This window comes from Artemia franciscana, chromosome 7 (genome assembly GCF_032884065.1).
Source record: "Artemia franciscana chromosome 7, ASM3288406v1, whole genome shotgun sequence".
Lineage (NCBI taxonomy): Eukaryota > Metazoa > Arthropoda > Branchiopoda > Anostraca > Artemiidae > Artemia > Artemia franciscana.
The window spans coordinates 13,834,912-13,858,971 of record NC_088869.1 but is presented as its reverse complement, the minus strand read 5'-3'; the positions used below and the strand labels follow the sequence as shown (position 1 = coordinate 13,858,971).

Here is a 24,060-nt window from a genome sequence, read left to right as displayed (position 1 = left end):
CTGATTCCAAATATATAAGACTCATTAAGTATATTTTTCCCATCAAAAGACAAGATTATTAGAAAAATTGCCTGATTTTCAAGAAAGGGGGGAAACACCTTCAAAATAGAAGAACTAATGAAAATTACACGGTCAGATTCAGTGTATCAGAGAACCATACTGCAGAGGTTTCAAGCTTTTTAAATTCTTTAAGTTAAATTCTTTAACCAAATTCTTTTTAAATTCTTTAACCAAACTAAAAAAAAAAACAATTTTTCAAACAAAAACCAAGACTGAATTAAAATCTTAAAACAAGCAGAAATTAGCTAGTACAAGATTTCAAACCTAAAACAAGTGGAAATTACTATGAATGAAGAAAAAAACTTGAAATAAGCAGAAAATACAATGAACAATGAAGCCAAACTAAAAAAACAACATAAAAAAATAGAAATGAGGCTAGTGCTGCAGTCCCTAAAACCCCGAAATGCTAATGTCTTATACACTTTAGTGAGAACTAAATGGATTGCTTAGATTGTAAAACTTTACTAAGCCAATTAATCTTTATGTATGTTTGAATGGATTTGATTTCAAATCAGAAACTTCTCCCACAAAGAAGTCCAACATCGCCTCCTCTTACCCCCCCCCCCCTATAGGCTAAAGTTATAATTATGGTCTAAGGAACTAAATGAATAATCCATTAAAATAAAATAATACAGTTAAACTTAATCAGTAGTTTTTCTATACTTTTGAAAGAGACAGAATTACAAGGAGGAAACCATCCATGGCAATTTATAGCGTATTAGATAATGAAGCTAAATTTATCGCGAAAATTATTTTGATTGCCGAAACGGAAGTTTTTTCAAAGTTTGAAGTCCACTCAATTAATTTTTTTACATTAAAAAAAAAAGTTTCCATTGAAGTGCCTATGACTCCAGCCTTTCTTGCTTGGCAAACACCGTGTGCTAAAAAGTCAAGGACTAAAGTATCTAATTTAAGCTACTTTGATTATCATCTACATTTTTCCTACTTCCCACATGGGCAGGTCCAGAGGGGCAAGACCCCCTCCAAAAAAATTTCTGGCACACTCATTTCTTCTTTTTAGTTCTTTTACGCTTACTTTTTAAATAAACTTGTTGATTTGCCAATTATTGCTGCCCTTGTCACATTGCCCCTCCCCAAGATTTCGCTCTAGTTCCACTTTTTCCACATATACTGAAATGAAATTGTAGTTGCAACATAGGGGTGCGAGTTTGTGAAAACATAAACAATAATGAATTTGCCAAACAAGTTAAAAAAACTTCACTTTGGCTTTCCTTTTTTCTTTAATAAAACAACAATAGGATCCGCAATTTAAGATATATGTCTTGATTTTTGATGAGATATAAAGTGATAAGATTTTTCTATTTGCTTCATTAAGCGCCTATTTCATATCTTTTTTTTTGTTAAATTTCTTCACTGTTTTTTGCTGTTTTATTTTCATTGCAAAATTTACAAGCAAGACAAAGCAGAAACAGAGTTTTTGCCAGTTTATCTGATAGAGCTAAAAAAAAAAAAAAAAAAGTCAGTCAAAACCATATTATTAAAGCTTTAAATTATACTAACAAATACATAAATTTATACAGAATGTATAAATAAATAATGAAGAAACTTTGCTAGGCAAGACCCATATGCTAAAAAGTGAATAAATTCAAGACTATCTACTTCAAGCTACTTTGATAATTAAATACATTTTTCTTGTTTCCCACGTACATTTAAATGAAATTATAGTTGCAACATTGAAGGCTCTAAATTGTTGAAAAATAATGAATTTGTCAAACAAAAGTAACATCAAAATTTCATTTAGGTTTTTTTTTAAATAAATAACAATGGGAACAATTTTAGACGTTTATCTTGATTTTTGCTGAACCGACTGAAAAGGGGTTGAGAAGAGGGGGATATGCGGGGGGAACTTTCCATGGAGAAATTTGTCACGGGGGAAGAAAATTTCCATGAAGGGAGCGCATACGAAGTAATTTCTGTTCGTTTTAAGTTTTAATGTCGCTCCTTACATTCCGTTAAAAAAAACTTGGTTTTTTATTTAGTTTCTGAACGTTTTTGAATCAATGCATGTTTTCATTTTGGCTCTCCGCAGATGAATAACAAAAACGAAATTTGCACATTTATTTTTTTGGCTAAATGGCTTAAAAAGGCTAAAATGGGCAAAAAAAATTTTTGGCAAAAAAGGAGCAGGGGAGGAGGCCTAGTTGCCCTCGATTTTTTGCTTTCTTAAACAGGCAACTAGAACTTTTAATTTTTTAAGAAATGTTTTTATTAGTAATTAAATAAAAAAACTAATTTTTTTAGCTGAAAGTAAGGAGCGACATTAAAACTTAAAACGAACAGAAATTACTCCGTATATAAAATGGGTTGTCCCCTCCGCAATCCCTCGTTCTTTACGCAAAAGCTTTTAATTGTTTTAAAAAGTAGAATTGTGGCAAAGAGTCAAACTTTAGCGTAAAGAGCGAGGGATTGCGGAGGGGAAAACCCATTTTATATACGGAGTAATTTCTGTTCGTTTTAAGTTTTAATGTCGCTCCTTACTTTCAGCTAAAAAAATTAGTTTTTTTTTTATTTAATTTCTGAACGTTTTTGAATTAATGCATGTTTGGTTTTGGCTCTCCGCACATAAATTATTAAAATGAAATTTGTATATTAATTCTTTTTTTGGCTAAATAGCTTTCTCTTAGTTTTAATCAGACCATTTTGAGAAATAAGGGGTGGAGAAGGAGGCCTAGTTGCCCTCCAATTTTTCGGTTGCTTAAAAAGGCAACTAGAACTTTTAATTTTTAACGAACGTTTTTATTAGTAAAAAGTATACGTAACTTATAAATTAGCAACTTATGTAACAAACTTTCATAATCTTATATTTTTATTATGTATATAAGGGGGTTTGTATCCTCGTTAATACCTCGCTCTTTAAACTAAATCTTAAGCTTTGTCCCAATTCTTTAAGAATGACCCCTGAATCAGAAAGGCCGTAGAATAAATAGTTGAAATTACTAAAAATACTTAAGCATATAGAGCGAGGTATTTATCTCCTCCTAAATACCTCGCTCTTTATGCTATAGTATTTTTAGAACCCCTCATATACGTAATAATCTCTGTTCGTCTTAAGTTTCAATGCTACTCCTTCCATTCATTTGAAAAAACGATTTCATGTTTATTTTTCATTGTTTTCTTATAATAATGCTAGAAAATCATGCGCCCTTTTCCTTGAATTTTTCTTCCCCCATGACAGATTCCTCCAAGGAAAGATCCTCAAACATAGCCCCCTCCCCTCGGCCCCATCCCCCAAACAAAATAAAATCCCCCTGAAAACGTCTGTACACTTCCCAATAACCATTACTTTATGTAAACACTGGTCAAAGTTTGTAACTTGCAGCCCCTCCCCCAGGGATTGTGGGAAAGTAAATCATCCCCAAATACATAGTTATTATGGTTTTCGACTATGCTGAAAAAATGGCTGTCTCAAAATTTTGATCCGTTGACTTTGGGAAAAAAAGAGCGTGGGAGGGGGCCTAGATGCCCTCCAATTTTTTTGGTCACTTAAAAAGGGCACTAGAACTTTTCATTTCCGTTAGAATGAGCCCTCTTGCGACATTCTAGGACCACTTGGTCGATACGATGACCCCTGGGAAAAAGAAAAAAAAAAAACAAAAAAAAAACAAATAAACACGCACCCGTGATTTGTCTTCTGGCAAAAAATACAAAATTCCACATTTTTGTAGATAGAAGCTTGAAAATTCTATGACGATTCTATGAAGATTCTTTCTTGAAGATTCTATGACTTTTAGGGGGTGTTTCCCCCTATTTTCATAAATAAGGCAAATTTTCTCAGGCTCGTAACTTTTGATGGGTAAGACTAAACTTGATGAAACTTATATATTTAAAATCAGCATTAAAATGCGATTCTTTTGATGTAGCTATTGATATCAAAATCCAATTTTTTAGAGTTTTGGTTACTATTGAGCCGGGTCGCTCCTTACTACACTTCGTTACCACGAACTGTTTGAAAGATATACGTAACTGACAAATTAGCTTACGTAGCGAACTTCTGTATTCTCATGTTTTTATTACGTATATGAGGGGCTTCACCCCCTCGTCAGTACCTCGCTCTTTACACTAAAGCTTAAATTCTGTCCCAATTTCTAAAGAATGACCCCTGAATCACAAAAGCCGTAGAATAAATAGTTGAAATTACTAAAAAATACTTTAGCGTAAAGAGCGAGGTATTAGGAGGAGGTGAGCCCATCATATGCGTAATAATTTCTGTTTGTTTGAAGATTTAATGCTGCTTCTTACTTTCAGTTGAAAAAACTTTTTCATATTTATTTTTCATTGTTTTTTTTTCTTTTTTAATAATGCTAGAAAATCCTGCGCTCCCTTCATGGAAATTTTCTTTCCCCATGACAAATTCATCGAAGGAAAGTTCCCCCAGCATATCCCCCTCTTCTCAACCCCTCCCCCAACCAAAAAAATCCCCCTGAAAACGTCTGTACCCTTCCAAATAACCATTACTATATGCAAGCACTGCTCAAAGTTTGTAACTTGTAGCCCCTCCAATGGGGACTTTGGGGGAGTAAGTTGTCCCCAAAGACATAGTTATAAGGTTTTTTGAATACGCTGAATAAAATGGCTATCTCAGAATTTTGATCCGGTGACTTTGGGAAAAAATGAGCGTGGGAGGGGGCCTAGTTGCCCTCCAATTTTTTTGGTAACTTATAAAGGGCACTAGAACTTTTAATTTCCGTTAAAATGAGCCCTCTCACAAGATTCTGGGACCATTTGGTCGATACGATCACCCCTGGAAAAAATAAATAGATAAACAAACAAATAAACACGCATCCGTGATCTGTCTTCTTGCAAAAAATAACAAAATTCCACATTTTTGTAGATAGGAGCTTGAAACTTCTACAATAGGGTTCTCTGATACGCTGAATCTGATGGTGTGATTTAAGTTAAGATTCTATGACTTTTAGGGGTTATTTCCGCCTATTTTCTAAAATAAGGCAAATTTTCTCAGGCTCGTAAATTTTGATGTGTGAGACAAAATTTGGTGAGACTTATATGTTTAAAATCAGAATTAAAATGCGATTCTTTTGATGTAGCTATTGGTATGAAAATTCCATTTTTTAGAGTTTTGGTGACAATTGAGCCGGGTCGCTCATTACGCTCCTCACGAAGTTCAGAAACTTTTTCCTGAACTTATCAGAAGCTGGAAGACCAAACAATAGAGTATACCGAGTTTAAAAATGTAATTGCTAAGAGTAAAATTTCCTAGCTCATTCAGACCGATGTTATGATCTCATTGATTATGAACTGTTCACGCTTTTAAACACAATTAAATAAAAAAAAAAGTTTTTTAACTGAAAGTAAGGAGCGACATTAAAACTTAAAACGAACAGAAATTATTCCGTGTATGAAAGGGGCTATTCCCTCCTAAAACGTCCCGCTCTTTACGCTAAATTTATTTACTGTTTTATAAAGTAGAATTGAGAGAAAGAGTCAAACTTTAGCGTAAAGAGCGGGATGTTGAGGAGAGAACAGCCCCTTTCATATACGGAATAATTTCTGTTCGTTTTAAGTTTTAATGTCGCTCCTTACTTTCAGTTGAAAAACTTGTTTTTTTTTTATTTAATTTCTGAACGTTTTTGAATTAATGCATGTTTGATTTTCGCTCTCCGCAAATAAATAATTAAAACGAAATTTGCGTATTATTTTTTTTGCTAAATGGCTTTCTCTTAGTTTTGATCAGACGATTTTGAGCAAAAAGGTGGGGGAAGAGGCCCAGTTACCCTCCAATTTTTCGGTTACCTAAAAAGGCAACTAAAATTTTAAATTTTTAACGAACGTTTTTATTAGTAAGAAATATACGTAACTTACAAATTAACTTACGTAACGAACTTCTATATTCGTATATTTTTATTATGTATATGAGGGGGTTGCCCCCTCGTTAATACCTCGCTCTTTACAATAAAGCTTTAATTTTGTCCCAATTCTTTAAGACTGACCCCTAAATCACAAAGGCTATAGAATAAATAGTTGAAATTACTAAAAATACTTTAGCGTAAAGAGCGAGGTATTTAGGAAGAGATCTGCGTAATAATCTCTGTTCGTTTTAGGTTCTAAAGCTGGTCCTTACTTTCAGTGGAAAAAAAACTTTTTCATATTTATTTTTTCATTGTTTCTTTAAAAATAGTGCTAGAAAATCCTGTGCCCCCTTCGTGGAATTTCTCTTCTCCCATGACAAATTCCTCCAAGGGAAGATCCTCCTGCGTAGCCCCCTCCACTCAACCTCCCCCTCCTCAACCAAAAAATCCCCTGAAAAGGTCTGTACACTTCCAAATAATCATTACTGTATGTAAACGCTGGTCAATGTTTGTAACTTGCCACCCCTCCCTCGGGGACTGTGAGGGAGTAAATAAGCCCCAAAGATATAGTTATTATGTTTTTTGACTATTCTGAACAAAATGGGTATCTCAAAATTTTTATCCGTCGACTTTGGTAAAAAATGAGTGTGGAAGGGGGCCTAGGTGCCCTCCAATTTCTTTGGTAACTTAAAAAGGGCACTATAATTATTAATTTCCGTAAGAATGAGCCCTCCTGCGACATTCTAGGACCACTCGGTCGATACGATCACCCCTGGGGGAAAAAACAAACATACAAACAAATAAACACGCACCCGTGTTCGGTCTTCTGGAAAAAAAAAATACTAAGTTCCACATTTTTTTAGATAGGAGGTTGAAACTTCTATAATAGGATTCTCTGATACACTGAATGCGATGGTGTGATTTTTGTAAAATCCTATAACTTTTAGGGGGTGTTTCCACCTATTTTCCAAAAAAAGGCAAATTTTCTCAGGCTCGTAACTCTTGATGAGTAAGACTTAATTTAATAAATCTTATATATTTAAAATCAGTATAAAAATCTGATTCTTTTCATGTATTTATTTATACCAAAATCTGTTTTTTAGAGTTTCGTTTGCTATTGAGCCGGGTCACTCCTTACTACAGTTCGTTACCACCAACTGTTTGATTGTATTGAAATACTTCTCAAGACAATCTGGTTTTACAATTGTCTACTATTCTTACAGATTAAAACCAAGAGTAAGAAGCTCCATTTTACTCTTACACACATCGCACCAACTTTATAGGGACTGGTTGGCTTCAGTGACAAATCATCCATTTATAAAAAGTATCAAAACCCTCCTGACATGTTCCTTTTCCGGATTTTTTTTTTCTTTTTTCTATAAAATAATCAATTAATGCAAAGGTTACCAAAGCGTGGGGCACGACCCTCCAGGAGAAGGAGGGGGCAATAGCTTTATAGGGGGGCAGGGCCCAAAAAGTTATAAAATTCAAAATTGTATTGGTAGGACAGAAATTTATTTTTAAATTTCGCGTCATAATAATTACCTCCCGTTAAAGTGCACAATTCGGAATATTTATATGGCAAATATAAGCGGAAACAATCGACACGACAGTGAGGAGCCGGGAGGGACCCCGACCCCCTCTCCCCAAAGATTTTTCTGGTGCCCTCATTCCTTGTCTTTTTCCTATTTTCCGTCCTTTAAAAAAAATAAATTTGTCAATTAGGTCAATTATGGGCACCCTTGTCACATTGCCCCCTCCACAAAAAAAATGACTCTAGATCCGCCCCTGCAACACAAGCCATTATTTTTAATATGCCTTACTATTAAAATTATTCTTATGAGTGGGACGCATATCTGGGGCTGATCAAAGGGTGGGGGAGGGGCTGAAAAGCTTGAAAACCTCTGAATTAATGCATTTTCAGTATTTGAAAGGAAATTTTCTAAAAGAGAAAAAAAAAACAATAAGACACTTGTGCCCACCTTCCTTCAGATCAAAATGACAGTAAAATTTTTATTTTCAAATCGAAGAAACAGTAGAAGACCTTACTTGAACATGCTTGAATAGGGAAAAATGCAGGGAACAATTCACAGTGGATAAAGGAAAATAAAAAAATTACCATAAAAATAAAAAGAAAAGCGTAAAATATACTTAAAAATTGACTAGCATTTTATTAAAAGATCATTTTCATGATCCGAAAAGAAGACCGTATTTTTTGCAAAACAAAGCTTCCTACTCCCACTCTTTCTTTTATACAGTCCCACAATTACTGTTAAGTTTATGGACGAAGATTAGTTAGAATAATGTGGGCGGTTACATGTTTTAAAAGTACACATCAAATGATTGCTACTTTGCCAAAGTTACCTGTCAACCCAAATACCTGAGCGAGAATCCTTATTCAAAACAAGTACTGGTTATTCGAACGTGCTTCTTCATAAGATTGAAATAAACAACGCGCAGAATTTTCTGTTTTGAATATCAGTAAGCCAAACGAGAGCTAAGAGCTCATATGGCACTTGCGACGAGGTTGGAAGAGCCAAGAGGTCATATGGTAAGATCTCTAGCAAAATTCTAGGAATTAATAGATTGCTTTAAAAGGAAAATCAAAGGCTTAATGCCGGTCGGGATTTAAAATAAGAGCTCTGAGTCACGAGGTCCTTCTAAATATCAAAATTCATTAAGATCCGATCACCCACTCGCAAGTTAAAAATACCTCAAATTTTCTAGTTTTTCCTCTCCCTTCAGCCCCCCAGATGTTCGAATGGGGGAAAACGCTTTATCAAGCCAATTTGTACAGCTCCCTGGAATGCCTACCAATTTTCATCGTCCTAGAACGTCCAGAAGCACCAAACTCGCCAAAGCACTGAACCCCACCACCTAACTCCCCCAAAGAGAGTGGATCCAGTCCGGTTACGTCAGTCACGTACCTACGACATTTATAAGCACTTTCCAAAATATCTGGTTTCCCCCACCAGCTCCTCCCAATGTCAACAGGTCTGGTCGATATTTAAAGAAGAGCTCAGAGATATGAGTACCTTCTAAATATCAGATTTCATTAAGATCCGGTCACCCTTTCTTAAGTTAAAAATACCTCAATTTTTCTAATTTTTCCAAATTAACAACCCCCAGATCCCCCAAAGACAACGAATCCGTACCAATTATGTCAATCTTGTATCTATAACTTGTGCTTATTCTTCCCATCAAGTTTCATCCCGATATCTCCACTCTAAGCGTTTTCCAAGATTTCTATTTCCCCCCTCCAACCCTCTATGTCCCGGGATCCGATTCGAATTGAAAATAAAGCATCTGAAAATGGAGCATTCTTCTATATATCAAGTTTCATTGAGATCCGATCACCCATTCGTAAGATAACTCGATTTCACGTTTTCCAAAAATTCCAGCTTCCCCCTCCAACTACCTTCAATGTCACCGGATCTGGTCGGTATTTAAAATGAGAGTTTTAAAGCACAAGATCCTTCTAGATATCAAATTTCATTAGGATCTGATCACCCGTTCGTAAGTTACAAATACCTAATTTTTCCTAATTACCCCCCCCCAAACTCCAAGAAAGAAGGTGGATCCGGTCCGGTTATGTCAGTCACCCATCTTGGACTTGTGCTTATTCTTTCCACCAAGTTTCATCCTGATCTCTCCTCTTTAAGCGTTTTCAAAGATTTTTGCCCCCCCCCCAATGACATTGGACCAGGTCGGGATAAAAAATAAAAGATCTGAGTTTCGAGGTCCTTCTATATATGAAATTTCATTAAGATACGACCACTCTTTCACAAGTTAAAAATACCTTAGTTTTTCTAAATTTTTAGAATTAATCTCCTCCCCCTCCCCCAACTCCCCTAATGAGATCAGATACGTTCCGGTTATGCCAATATTGCCAATCCCGTATCTAGGACTTGTGCCTATTTTCCCACCAAGTTTCATCCCGATCCCTCCACTCTAAGCATTTTCCAAGATTTTAGGTTCCACCCCCCCTCAAATTCCCCTTCATCGGATAAGGTCGAGATTTAATATAAGAGCTCTGAGACATGATGTCCTTCCAAACATCAAATTTCATTAAGATCCGATCACTCCTTCGTAAGTTAAAAATACCTCAATTTCTAATTATCTAGAATAACCCCCCCTCCGACTCCCCAAAAGAGAGCAGATCCGTCCCGGTTATGTCAATCATGTATCTAGGACTTGTGCTTATTTTTCCCACCAAGTTTCATCCCGATCCCTCCACTCAAAGCGTTTTCCAAGATTTTAGGTTCCCCCCTCAATTCCCCCCAATGTCACTGGATCCACTCGGGATTTAAAATAAGAGCTCTGAGACACGATATCCTTCTAAACTTCAAATTTCATTAAGATCTGATCAATCCTTCGTAAGTTAAAAATACCTCATTTTTTCTAATTTTTCAGAATTATTCCCCCTCCCAACTCCCCCAAACAGAGCAGATCCGTTCCGGTTATGTCAATAACGTATCTAGGACTTCTGCTTATTTTTTCCACCAAGTTTCATCTCGATCCCTCCACTCGAATCGTTTTCCAAGATTTTAGGTTCCCCCTCCAACTCCCCCCAATGTCACCGGATCTGATCGGGATTTAAAAACAGAGCTCTGGGACACGATATCCTTCCAAACATCAAATTTCACTACGATCCCATCACCCGTTCGTAAGTTAAAAATACTTCATTTTTTCCATTTTTTTTTATTTGACCGGCTCCCCACTCCCCCCCCCCAGATGGTCAAATCGGGAAAACAGCTATTTGTAATTTAATCTGGTCCTGTTCCTGATATGCCTGCCAAGTTTCATCGTCCTAGCTTGCCTGGAAGTGCCTGAAGTAGCAAAACCAGGACAGACAGACAGACCGACAGAATTTGCGATCGCTATACGTCACTTGGTTAATACCAAGTGCCATAAAAATTGAAAAGGCCTGAGACTTGAGCAAATGATTTTTCCGGTAAACACGTCTAAAAAAAAGCAAGATTTTACACCAGATACCTCAAATTTAGAAGAATATCGTCAAAACCAATTCCTTTAATCATAGATTGATTGATTAGTTTTTTATTTTTTTTCGTTTGAAGACTCAGAGATATCTCCAAACCCGCGAAAACCAAGTTTTCTGCAATAAATTTCCAATTTCAGAAGAGTCTTATCAAAACGAACTTCATTTCTTTTTCTTCATTTAAGTATACTGATAGGATTTTTGATATGCTGAATATCTTCAGTGAGAAGCAAAACAAAATTTTCGACTTTCAAGTCAAAATTTCTTTTTCTTTTTTATACTTTTCAAAATTTGATAGAAGGTTCTAAAGGCAAGTATCTTTAAGAAATTCAGTTTTTAAATATTCGTGGAGACCTTTAGATTTTTCCGTAATCGTGGAACCCAAGACTTTTCAAAATACTTTAAACTTTAGACGAATATACTCAAAATGAGCTACATTCTTTCCATACAAATGTCCATGTTGATTTCTTTAAATGAATAAAGATTTTGGAATTTCAGTAGAGAGATCAGATGCGTTGAACATCTTCATTCAGAGAGAATTCAAAATATTACACAGCTTCTATTTACAGGATTTGATAGACTGTTGTATAAGGCAAAAGCAAGCGAGATTCAAATGACATAAAGTTACAAATCCAAGAAGAGGGGGGCTGGTCGGCAACACCCTCCCCCTCCCTCTCATCTACCTTGTTTTGAGTGAAGTTTACTTCTCAGTGGTCTCAAATGACATACACAGTCGGTTGATGTTGAGCAATAATGAGCAGAAGTACACTTCATTAAAATGGAGACGAACTTTACATGTCGTCTTGGTAAGTCTTTCCTGTTTTGTTTCCCGGTTGGGGGATTGTGCTGAAACTTGCACTATTTCTTTGGGAGTAAGGAGGGGGGAGTTGAGGGGACTTATAATTTTGTGGTATTAGAATAGAGGAACATTTTTCTCCCATTTTCAAAAAATATATGCTACGGGTTTTTTAATGTCTGTCGTCCAATAGACTCTGCTAATAGTTCAAAAATGAAAAACCACCCTTGTCAATCTCAAAATGTTATTGATATATTTGTTTGCTTTTTTGTACCTTTATTAGCTTTAGGGCAGCAGACGAATTCCACACCAGAGAAGACATCAACACCGCATGGCAACAGGATAGCAAAGCTTCGAAGGCGAAGACCTCGGGAGCGACAAGCTTCAGATGCGGTTGAATTCCATTCGTCATAAGACCAGCAGCGGCTTGCGTTGTGGATATGGTCAAAGACGCATTGCTCAGGAACTAAAAGGGCTTCACTTTGAAATGCACCCTCTAAAAAAAAAGGCTTTATAAATTGTCATTTATCATCATTGTCATATTTTGTCATTCATTGTCATCCATGTTATTATCAATGTTCGTCGCCAAATTCTAGCATCTTAACAAGAAAATAAAATACAGCCATACCTCGATTTACGGCCGCTTTTTATACGGCATTTCGCTATAACGCTCTTCAATTAAGGCACGTTTTCGACTTACGACTTAAAATGTTTCGCTATAACGGCAAAAACAAAACATATTTCGATGTCGATATATCTACCAATCTTGCGCAAGCGCAATATCGATGCACTTTTTTATATATGCTCTGGTTTACGAGCGTTATTCAGCAGTGTGTACAGATAAAGCGGCTGATTTAGACCTGTTTGTGAAAGTTTTTTGTACATATTTATTACTGATTGTTAAACATTCATCGTATTCAGATTAGAACCGTTTTGAAAAAATCATGGATGTATACATACACATAATGTATGCATACATCATATAGTTTCATTTTTGATTACAGGTTATTGTAGTTTTTTGTCTTTCATTATTTTATGTATCCTCTTGTTATAAATGTATTTTTAATTCAAATAAAAATAAAGAGATAAAATGCGTTTTGAATGAAAAGCCATGTTACATATAATAAATTTGTAACTGATCCCTTTAGAATTGTATTAAAATAGCTGAGTACTTATACGGCTTATCGCTTTGTGGCCAAGTTTCGTAGAACGTATCTGGCCGTAAAGCGAAGTATGGGTGTATTTCACTTATTTTACTTTAACTGTTTGGACTACTGAAACTTTTCTGCCGAGAATATTCACTGACGCATTCTTGTTCTAATCCCTTATTCTTTCCAAGTAACTAATACTGTTTATACTACAAAGACCATACTTATATAAAGTAACATACAATTATAACTTTAGGAAAGGACAAAAACTTCATAAGCTGCATACATGACTTCAAATAAGAAACTTATTTTTCTGATTCTGGAACGGAGCCAAAGGTGATACCCTCTAATGAATAAAAACTATCCAATTTAAGTTTTGAGTTTTATTTTAAAAAGAGCGGTGAAAACAAATTTGCACAAAATAGACGAGAAATTTCAACCTGTCATTACACTTGATGCTCATCCCCGGATGTCAAATATAAGCATGGGCAGTGTTTATGTTTCTGTTCTGTTTTCGAAGTACCTGTTTTTCTTCTGTTCATACAAAAAAAAACAGATACAGATTATCTGTTTTTTATTTACCTGTTCTGTTTCGGTTTTTACAATAGATTCAATAAATAAACAAGTTTTTTTAACTGCAAGTAAGGAGCGACATTAAAACTTAAAACGAACATAAATTGTTCCGTATATGAAAGGGGTTGTTCCCTCCACAACGCCTGGCTCTTCACGCTAAAGTTTGACTCTTTTCACAACTCTACTTTTTCAAACAATAAAAAACTTTAGCGTAAAGAGCGAACCCTTGAGGAAGGAACAACTCCTTGGAATAATTTATGTTCGTTTTAAGTTTTAATGGCGCTCCTTACTTGCAGCTCAAAAAACATGTTTTTTTTAATTTAATTTCTAACCGTTTGTCAATTATTGCATGTTTTGATTTTGACTCATCACACATGAATAATTAAAAAGAATATTTGCATATTAATTTTTCTTTTGCTAAATGGCTCTCTCATAGTTTTGATCGGACGATTTTGATAAAAAAAAAGAGATGTGGGAGGAGGCCTAGTTGCCCTCAAATTTTTGGTTGCTTAAAAATGCAACTTTGCTTTTTTACTTTTTTTACGAACGTTTTTGTTAGTAATAAACATACGTACTTTACGAATTAACTTACGTAACGAACTTCTATATTTGTGTATTTTTATTACGTATATGAGGGGGTTCGCAGCCTCGTCAATACCTTGCTCTTTACACTAAAGCTTGAATTTTGTTCTAAATCTTTAAGAATAACCCCTGAATCACAAAGACCGTAGAATAAATACTTGAAATTACTAAAAACACTTAAGTGTAAAGAGCAAGGTATTGTGGAAGAGACGAACCCCCTTATATAAGTAATATTTTATGTTCGTTTTAAGTTTTAATGCTGCACATTACTTCCAGTTAAAACATTTTTTTATTTATTTTCTCATTTTTTTTTATAATGCTAGAAAATCATGCGTCCCCTTCACGGAAATTCTCTTCTCTCATGATAGATTCCGCCATGAAAACATTCTCCCGCATAACCCCCTCCCCTGATACACCCCCATCCCAACGCGAAAAAGTCCCTCTGAAAACGTCTGTACACTTCATAATAACCATTACTATATGCAAACAATGGTCAAAGTTCGTAATTTGCAGCCTCTCCCCCGAGGACTGTAGGGGATTAAGTCGTCCCCAGAGACATAGGTACTAGGTTTTTGACTAATCAGAACAGATTGGCTATATCAAAATTTTAATCCGGTGACTTTGGGGAAAAAATGTGCGTGGGAAGGGTCCTAGGTGCCCTTCAATTTTTTGGTCACTTAAAAAGGGCACTAGAACTTCGAGCCCTCTCACGGCATTCTAGGACCACTGGGTCGATACGATCACCCCTGTCAAAAAAACAAAACAAAAAAACAAATAAACACGCATCCGTGATCTGTCTTCTGGCAAAAAATACACAATTCCACATTTTGTATATAGGAGCTTGAAACTTCTGCAGTAGGGTTCTCTGATACGCTGAATCTGATGGTGTGATTCGTTAAGATTGTATGACTTTTAGTTGTTTTTTTTCTGTTTCCAATTTGTTTTAGTGATACGAGAATGAGATATTTGAGAATTTCGAACTTAGGAAATAGTATTTTAAATAACAGTTTGAAATCGTGAAGAAGCGTAGTTACACCTCATACAATTTTTAGAATGGGAACATAAGTAAAATTATGGAACTTAGTGTATCTAAGATATCAAATAAGGCTGCTAGATTGTTTCAGCTAGGCAGAATTAGGGTCTAGGAGTCAGGTAAGAGTAGGTATGTGTGTAAACGTTAAAACGGTAAAGGTGCAGTTGAGGTCTACTAAAACAAGTTATTGCTTACTGTGCAGGAGTAGCAGGATGCAAACAAAATCACTTATTACTGTATATCCTGGTCCTATTGGTAGGGCCTCTGCATCCTACATTGCATGGGAAGTAATCTGCATCTTTAGCCGGGAGAACTTTAATTTGACTGTTTTTATGGAAATTATGCTGCTAGATAACAGTGACTTGCCTTGATTACCATACTAACCCATACATGATAAATACTGACTATTAATTGCAAATTTTCTTAAATACTTTGTCAGAGAAGAAATGTAAATGTATTTAAATCTTGTCGAGTAGAGATATACGTTTTTGCTCGCAAATCTTTATTGCATAAGCATAACAAGATAGCCAAATATACTTTTCCTCGTGTTACCAAAACCATCTCGAAAACAAATTATAATAGAAACCTTTCAAGGAAAAGCCTAGAGTCGAAACAGTGGCCTAACTAGCAGCTTTTCCGGAAGGACCAAAATCTTATAAAATGCTGAAACACTTTTTTCATTCTGTATGATACCAATCTTCCAGTGAACACGGTATTTTTTGCCATGCAGCACAAGAAATTAAAAACTGCGTCAACAGGGTTTTCAATCAAAGGGGATAGCACCACAAGGAACTCCCAAAGCTGTCAAATTGCTCAAACCATATTAATTTTGAGCCGATCTTCTTGTGAACACCGTATTTTTTGCCATGAAGCACAAGAAATAAAAAAAAAAATTAACACTAACTGGTATATTATTTCTTACCTGTGTCTTAAATTCCCATTATAGACATGGAAATTCCCCTAAAATTAATATTGTGCTGCATATAGTCTAAGTTCTTAGGAAACCGCAGTTGGGAGCTGTCATTTTGCATTTATTTTCTAACGGATTTTCTTGGCTTATTGCATCAACTAAACTGCTCATGAGGCAATTAGCCCCTTTCTCACTAGTTATACCAGTGAGATGAAAGACGTCAGATATGTCGGTGGAGGTGCAATTTTCACAATGGAAGGCTACTAGAAGGTGTTTCCAATTTTGTGAAAAATCCTAAAATCAATCTGTTCTCAGAAAAGCATGATGTCATCTTCTGATGACGACTTGGATGTCCGAAGCAAAACTTATAATCCATCCCTCTGGGTATCCTGCAGGAAATAAGAAAGCAAAGAAAGTATCAGGTGCAACTTCTGCAAAGGGTCTCTGAAGGCTAAGTGAGTCTCTGCCGTGTCATTTATAAATCATCTTAAAATGGAAGCATACAATTGGTGAGCAAAAAAAAAACAAAACAAAATAGTGTATTCGACTAGTGCAGCAAATAACAAACCGAAACTAACTAAAAAAAATATATCAAATCATTCTGCTTCCCTTAAGAAAGCTCCCAATAGCAAAGCAAGTGACACAGAGGGCAATGAATTAGTGAAATTTGAATAAGAAGAGCAGACATACGACCATTCCTTATTTCTAATCAATCAAAATAAGCTGCACTGCGGAAGCTCCGCTGCAAAACCCAGTTTAAGGACAAATTGCCACTTTCTGTTCTGAAGCTGAAACAGCTTCTTTAAAAACAACAAAGGGCTTGAAAGCACCTTCCTGGGGAACCACCCATCGTTACATAAATGTTGCTGCCACAAATAAAAGTTAAACAGAAGGCTGGTGAAAATGATTCAGTCGGCCTTTCTGTTCCTTGTTATGAAAACTCTGGAAGTGAAGATACTTTTGCTGAAGAATCTGATGAAAATAATGCAGTGTCTACGGAAGAGGGTGGCGAAAGTACTGGAGAAGAACAGTGGGGAGCTGGGAGTCAGTCAGAAAACGAGGTTGTAGCACAGGCTATCCGATGACACGTTACACTTGCTCAAACATTGATAAAACTGCGAAAATTATTTAGAAAACTGCAAAACCCAGTGATAAGTCATGTATGAAACAGCTTATTTAAAAAACAGCAGGGAGCTTGAAAGCACCATCCTGGAGAACCACCCATCGTTACATAAATGCTGCTGCTACAAAAAAAAAGTTGAACTGAAGGCGGGTGAAATGATTCAGTCGGCCTTTCTGTTCTTTTAATGAAAACTCCGGAAGTGAAGATACTTTGCTGAAGAATCTGATGAAACTGATGCAGTGCCTACGGAAGAGGGTGGCGAAAGTACTGGAGAAGAACAGTGGGGAGCTGGGAGTCTGTCAGAAAACGAGGTTGTAGCATAGGCTATCCGATGACACGTTACAGTTGCTCAAACATTGATAAAACTGCACAAAATATACAGAAAATAAAGTTTCCGCTGTCCAGCATGGTAACTTTAAAAGATGTTGTAAATAGAGTGGCCTTTGTTCTCACATCCTCTTGACATGAAAGTGCGATGGAATAGCACATTGGAAATGATCGAGTCTACAAAAAAATTAAGGAGCCTGGATTTTTTTTTTTTTTTTTACATTCGACAAATGTAATGATTCTATTAGAATTCTCTGGTTTATGTCTAATCGTTGGACAGTACTAGAAGCTACTATTACCGTATTTTCTACCATGCGCAATACCACTGCAACGGTAAGTGCTTCTTCATATACAACTGGCAGTCGAGCACACATAGTCTTAGAAGGACTTGAGCTCTTTTGCAATACTAAAGCCGGTGATAAACTTATTGTTGCACCAATTCAAAGAATTCATAGTCGTGGAGCTAAATAGTATTTTATGACAAGTACTTTATGAAATTAATATTTTACAAAAGGCAGCTTATCTGGATCATACAACATTTGAAAGGTTGTCGGTTGAGGATCGTTCTCTGGTCCCTCAATCTTTGACGCCACTACTGTAGGATACACTAAGTAATGGTGCAGAAACCGCGAGAAAGCCCACCACAACTCGCCTTTGTACTGTTTAAGTCCTTAAGGCTGTGGTAGAATAAAGTGAGGAAAGCTGGTTCCAGTCATTTTTGAAACAGCAGGTTTCAAAGACGCTCTTGCAGCGTTAGTAACTCTGCCAGATATACCTTAAAATCTTTTGAGGAGAGACTGCTAGTCTATCTTTCAAAGGGTCGTAGAGTTTTCCAATAGGCTTTATCTTTTCGCATTAATTTGCATAAATACAGTAGTGCAAACTTATATAAATGCTAGGGGGAGGGCAAAAGTGCATTTTTTCTTATGTTACACCTTCGAAATATTTACAGATCCAGAGTTTCTGGAGGGGAGGGGGTGGCCTCGCCAAAGAAATAAAATTAGTATCCTTGGGTTGCGTAGTTATAGTTAGTTATAGTCGAGGGTGTCACTACTCTGTCCGCTCGCTCGTATTCTTAAAACAGAAGTTTGAAATAATAACAATTTCTATGTGTTAGAGGAAGTATTTTCTGCCACAAAGCGAAGTAAATTTCCGAATAAGTTATCAAAAAGTGCAATTGTCCTTATATTTACATCGCTTTGAAAACCTAGTACTCTAAGAGAAGAGAATATTTATAGGAAGTGTTATGTAGCAAAGGCTCTAAGTTTCTTTGAAATTCAGCATTTGAGAAATTCCACATTCCTTATTTACTTAAGAATGAATTCGGTGAGTCGTAGAACAATATTTTCTAGCGCGAAGCGGCGTAAAAATATGTGACGTGCCCTTAAACCATTACTTTTTCTTTTGAAAAATTTTCATTTATATTGGTTTGGAAATAATTAAACTTAAAAGGCTGTTTTAAGCCACGAGGTGACGAACATTTTTGAACTGGCAGTAAAAAGTGTCATTTTCCCATGCTTTTTTCTTCTTTCATACTTTTGTTTAAGAAAGCTTCAAACATCAGGATGGGGGGAGGGGAAAGCATGGCCCGGAAGGGAAAACTGCCCCCTCCCGAATCAACTATGGGCTCTGTTTAAACTCTAACGACTTTGAGCTGACTGCGTAATTTCATGCTGAAAATTGTTCTATTTTCGAACTGTCTCAAATAGCTAGTATGCATTTCCGGAAAGTTCGAGGAAACGTTGTATAAACATTAAAGCGAATTTTTGGGAAAAAGGAATAAGAAAATAAAAGAAAATAACCATAAAAAAAATTATGGCGATGTTTGTGGGCAAAGAGAATTTTTCGCCCCTTTATTAGAAAAAATGCTCTTTTTTGTGGAAAAAATACTGCAATAACTCTAGTTTTTCTTAAAAGTTATACCGCCAGAGAAAAGTAATGCCCGTGGCAAGTGGCAATCCTGACTAGAAGTTAATGAGAGACTAAAAGGTTAATGTTTTCATATTGGAACCTCATTTATTTTCTGGACTCAAAACGAAGAGATCTTCCCCGAGCTGCCAGAAATAGTTCCGAAGTATCTTCGCGTACTACTACTAGTGTGTCGAGCGAGCAGGCATTTTTGATGGCCGATTATTTCATGTGGAAGCGGTATGCCCGGACAATATCCAAACCAAGGGAAAGCACAATTTTTAATTGATAAGCTTTGATTAAACAACCGATGCTATAATTAATTAAATAAAAATTATTTGATTAAATAAAAGATGCTATAACCAAATTTTGATGATGAGCCAAAACTTATAAATTTTTTTTTTAACCTTTAAGTGTTCGAAAAACATCTGTTTAAACAGGTGTTTTTGAACAAAAACAGCTGTTTTCTGTTGGTGTTTTTACACAAACACCACGGATTTGTGGTAAAAACTGATTTTACCAAGACACCACAAATCCAAAGATACCATCCATCAATTTTGGTGGTTTTACTTGATTCAACAATATTTGTAATATTCCTCGATGGATAAGACTAAAAATAAAAGAAGGTCATCGCAAATCAAGGCTAATAATGAGCAAATAAAATAAACCATATTGGCAGGACTGGGCTGCAGAAGCTTCAGTTTTTTTATTGACCAGTTCTGTTTCTGTTCTGTTTCATTCAAGCCCTGTTTATTTAATTTTTCTGTTTCTTCAGAAAAACAGAACAGTGACCATGCTTAGCCAGACATGTTGTGTTTAATGTGTTTAATGTGTTGTGTTTAATGTGTGTTTAATATGTTGTGACTGGGCTGCAGAAGCTTCAGTTTTTTTATTGACCAGTTCTGTTTCTGTTCTGTTTCATTCAAGCCCTGTTTATTTAATTTTTCTGTTTCTTCAGAAAAACAGAACAGTGACCATGCTTAACCAGATATGTTGTGTTTGATGTCTCATAAAATACAACAACCATAAAATGAACTGCCATAAAATGCGAAAGAAAAAAACAATAGCCGTAGAAAATCGGCGGCAAAACACAGAAATTGTGCGACAGTTTTTAAAAGCTTTATTCTTAGTTCTTGTAATTTTTCAGAATAAAGAAATTTATAGGTTTTGCTTTCCTGAATATCGAAACTTTTGATTATCCGCTCAAAGCTTAAGTTCAGAACTATCAACTATTGCTTTCTGACAACAATTTATCAAACAGTTGTTACCAAAAATATTTTTGTTGATTAGCAGAAAACCCCTTCAGGCTTCACTTAACGAAACTTCGTATCTTCAATATACCTCCAGTTTTATTATTTTTATTTTTTTTATCAAATATAACTTTACTTGCCAAACTCCAAATATTTTTTGGTTTCTTGAAAAGCTTGGCCATCATTTACTATATTTTTCTCCCTTCTTCTCGACATTTGCATTAGATCTTGTATCGATTAAAGATGAATTAATTAGAAAAACATAATAATATGAATTAATTAGAGAAGCACAAAATTATATATACACAAAACATGATCAATACAACATGAAAACTAAAAGACATATTGTACTTACCAATACATCTATAAGGTCTGACGTACAAAGTATTCTTGCATTTTTTATGTCCTGTTTTACACCATCCATCAATTTTGGTGATTTTAGTTGATTCAACAATATTTGTAATATTCCTCGATGGATAAGACTAAAAATAAAAGAATGTCAACACAAATCAAGACTTATAATGAGGAAATAAAATAAACCATGTCAACATGACAAACATTGAACTTTGAACTATTGCAGCGTCTCAAAATCCAATGAACTTCCATTGGCAGGACTAAACTGCAGAAGCTTCGGTGGCTCAGCCATGTCCAGTGTGTTAGTCAATCTCAATTCCGAAAGATAGCCTTCAAAGATGAAATTCCTAGTCTCTTAGGAACTTTTATCTCTTTTCATGTAACTGCCTTTCAAACCTGATAGACATAGTAGAAGATAATAAAATTATACAAGGAAAATTTAGGCCCTAATTATAAAAGAAGCCACACGATAACCTTTAAGGAGTCAAGGCATTTAGCCACATAAACACAGTTACCTTGAATTAGAGAAGATAATTAGAAGTATCTTATATTGTATTAGAATTCTATTAGCAGGCATGACGTAGGGCGCAGGCCCCACCGGTGAGATGTGTCAATATTTTGGCGGATCATGGGCAGGACGTGCATCCTTTGGCCGACTATACTTTAAGAGTTTCCATATTTTTGTTCTAAAATCGGGATCTAGAAATGGCATAGTCCAAAATCGGTTAGAACAATTGTTCTGTATGTTCAGCCAAAGACAACCCAGATCCAAACAGGTACCTGGAAAAACCTAGAGGACAAACATAGGAAGCGTGGGATGATCTGAACCACACATAGCATTCCTGGTTGACGGTAGAGAATCAGGAGATCGGTACCTAAGCTACGCGGACAATTAGTTCAGTACGCAAAAAGTATATATATATATATATATATATATATATATATATATATATATATATATATATATATATATATATATATATATATATATATATATCATATCAACAATCAATCATATATATCAATATATATATCAACAATTCCAGCCCTTAAGGCTTAAATTCTAAAGGAGAATTTCTTACTTTCCCTTTTGTTCCATTTTTTACTTTTCCAATTTTAAGGTTTTGCTTTCCTGAATATCGAAATTTTTGATTGTCCGCTCAAAACTTAGGTTTAAAACTATGAACTATTGCTTTCTGACAACAATTTATCAAACAGTTGTTACCAAAAATATTTTTGTTTGATTAGCAGAAAACCTCTTCAGGCTTCACTAAACGAATCATGGGCAGGACGTGCATCCTTTGGCCGACTATACTTTAGAGCTTAAAATTTTTTTCTAAAATCGGGATTTTAGAAATGCCTTGGTATTACATAGCCCAAAATCGGTTAGAACAATTGTTCTGTATGTTCAGCCAAAGTCAACCCAGATACAAACAGGTACCTGGAAAAACCTAGAGGACAATCATGGGAAGCGTCGGATGATCTGAACCACACATAGCATTCCTGGTTGACGGTAGAGAATCAGGAGATCGGTACCTAAGCTACGTGGACAATTAGTTCAGTACGCAAAAAAGTATAATATATATATATATATATATATATATATATATATATATATATATATATATATATATATATATATATATATATATATATATATATATATATATATATATATATATATATATATATATATATATATATATATATATATATATATATATATATATATATATATATATATATATAATTCCGGCCATTAAGGCTTAAATTCTAAAGGAGAATTTTTTACTTTTCCATTTTTTTCGGATTTCATTGACACTCAATTCAACCAGGTTTGTAGAAGGTACATGCGAACGGGGAAGGCCGTGTAATAAGCTTTGTAAGACACATGACAGAGGTGCGCGTAATATTCAAATTTCATATATGATTAACTGGGGGTTCAGGGTCTTGACCCCCTCCCCCCAAAAAAAACAGGTCTGACTCGTAAAAAGGTGAAAAAATGCATTTAAAAAATCTTGGTGCGTTTTGAAGTTTTTGTACCACTCCCCCGCCCGAAAAAAGAAATCCTGGATACGTCCTTGCTGACATTCCCCTTAAAAAAAATCACACGTCGTCTAGCTGAGATCCACTTCAAAATGTATTGCTCCGACCTAGTGGTGAAAGGGCCGAGAGAGATTCCAGCGCCAGGATCCTGTTACTTCGCTTATTATGTTTATTTATATGGTGGTTCGGCTGGAATATAATCATAGAACTGAATAGAATATAAAAGCAGCTAACCCTAACTTCAACAGCAATATTTAACTTAACTACAAAAAAGTCCAACAGCCCAGCAAGCTTTTAAATATGATGCTGTATCTCTGAAACCTTCTTATACTGTTAAATAATAAACATTACGAGGGAAAAAAAAACAGTCAATATTTCAAAGACTTCCCAATTCTATCAGCAACTCTTACAAGGATTACAAAGTTAGATGCTTTACATTGCCAAGGAAAAGTATAAACATAAAAGTTAGAAATGGGTCATTGCATCTAAAAAATAATATTTATAAGATGAGGATCATCAGCATTTAACTTCATACTTTAAAATTAGAAATATGTAATTATTCTTGGAGTTTTTAAACAAACGCAATTCTTTTTCAAGTTTGAAGTTTCCGTTGACAGTGATACATGGGCCCTTTCTCGACTAAGGCAATTTCAGCTTTTATTAGCTTTATTTCATGAGCTAAAATGGGCTTAAGACACAAATGGCAGTAGTCAAGATACGGGGGAGAAAGTTACAAATGAGATCATCTTTGAAGAGATAATAATTTATTTTAGAGAAAGTTCAGGTTAGATGCTTCCCCAATCCCTTCGTATTTTCTTTTTTTGTAAAGACGGACGCTACAAGAGACGATTAGGAGGAAAAAATAAGTAACTTCAGAAAATAGAAGACTAATTCAAAGACGGACGCAACAAGAGACGATTAGGAAAAAAAATAAGTATCTGCAGGAAATAGAAGACTAATTCAAAAGACTCTGAGTTGTTTTGCATCGATTATGCAATCAGAAAATTTTAGTGACCAATTTAATTTTCTCAAAACCTCAAGTAGGGACCATTTTTAGTAAAGCGCTAGTTTTATACAATTCCACAAATTTAAGGAAATATTATGGACCAGTTAATTTGAACAA

General features: G+C 35.3%; 1 protein-coding gene across 1 annotated transcript in view; it reads right to left on the bottom strand.

The window, feature by feature from the left end:
• Window positions 1-24,060, bottom strand: part of LOC136028872 (amyloid-beta-like protein) — a 157,614-nt gene that overhangs the window by 82,423 nt on the left and 51,131 nt on the right. Inside the window, exons 3-4 of the mRNA XM_065706814.1 lie at window positions 20,893-21,019; window positions 11,958-12,179 (exon numbers count right to left, since the gene is read on the bottom strand). Coding sequence (XP_065562886.1) covers window positions 11,958-12,179; window positions 20,893-21,019 — 349 coding nt within the window. The remainder of the gene's footprint in view (window positions 1-11,957; window positions 12,180-20,892; window positions 21,020-24,060) is intronic.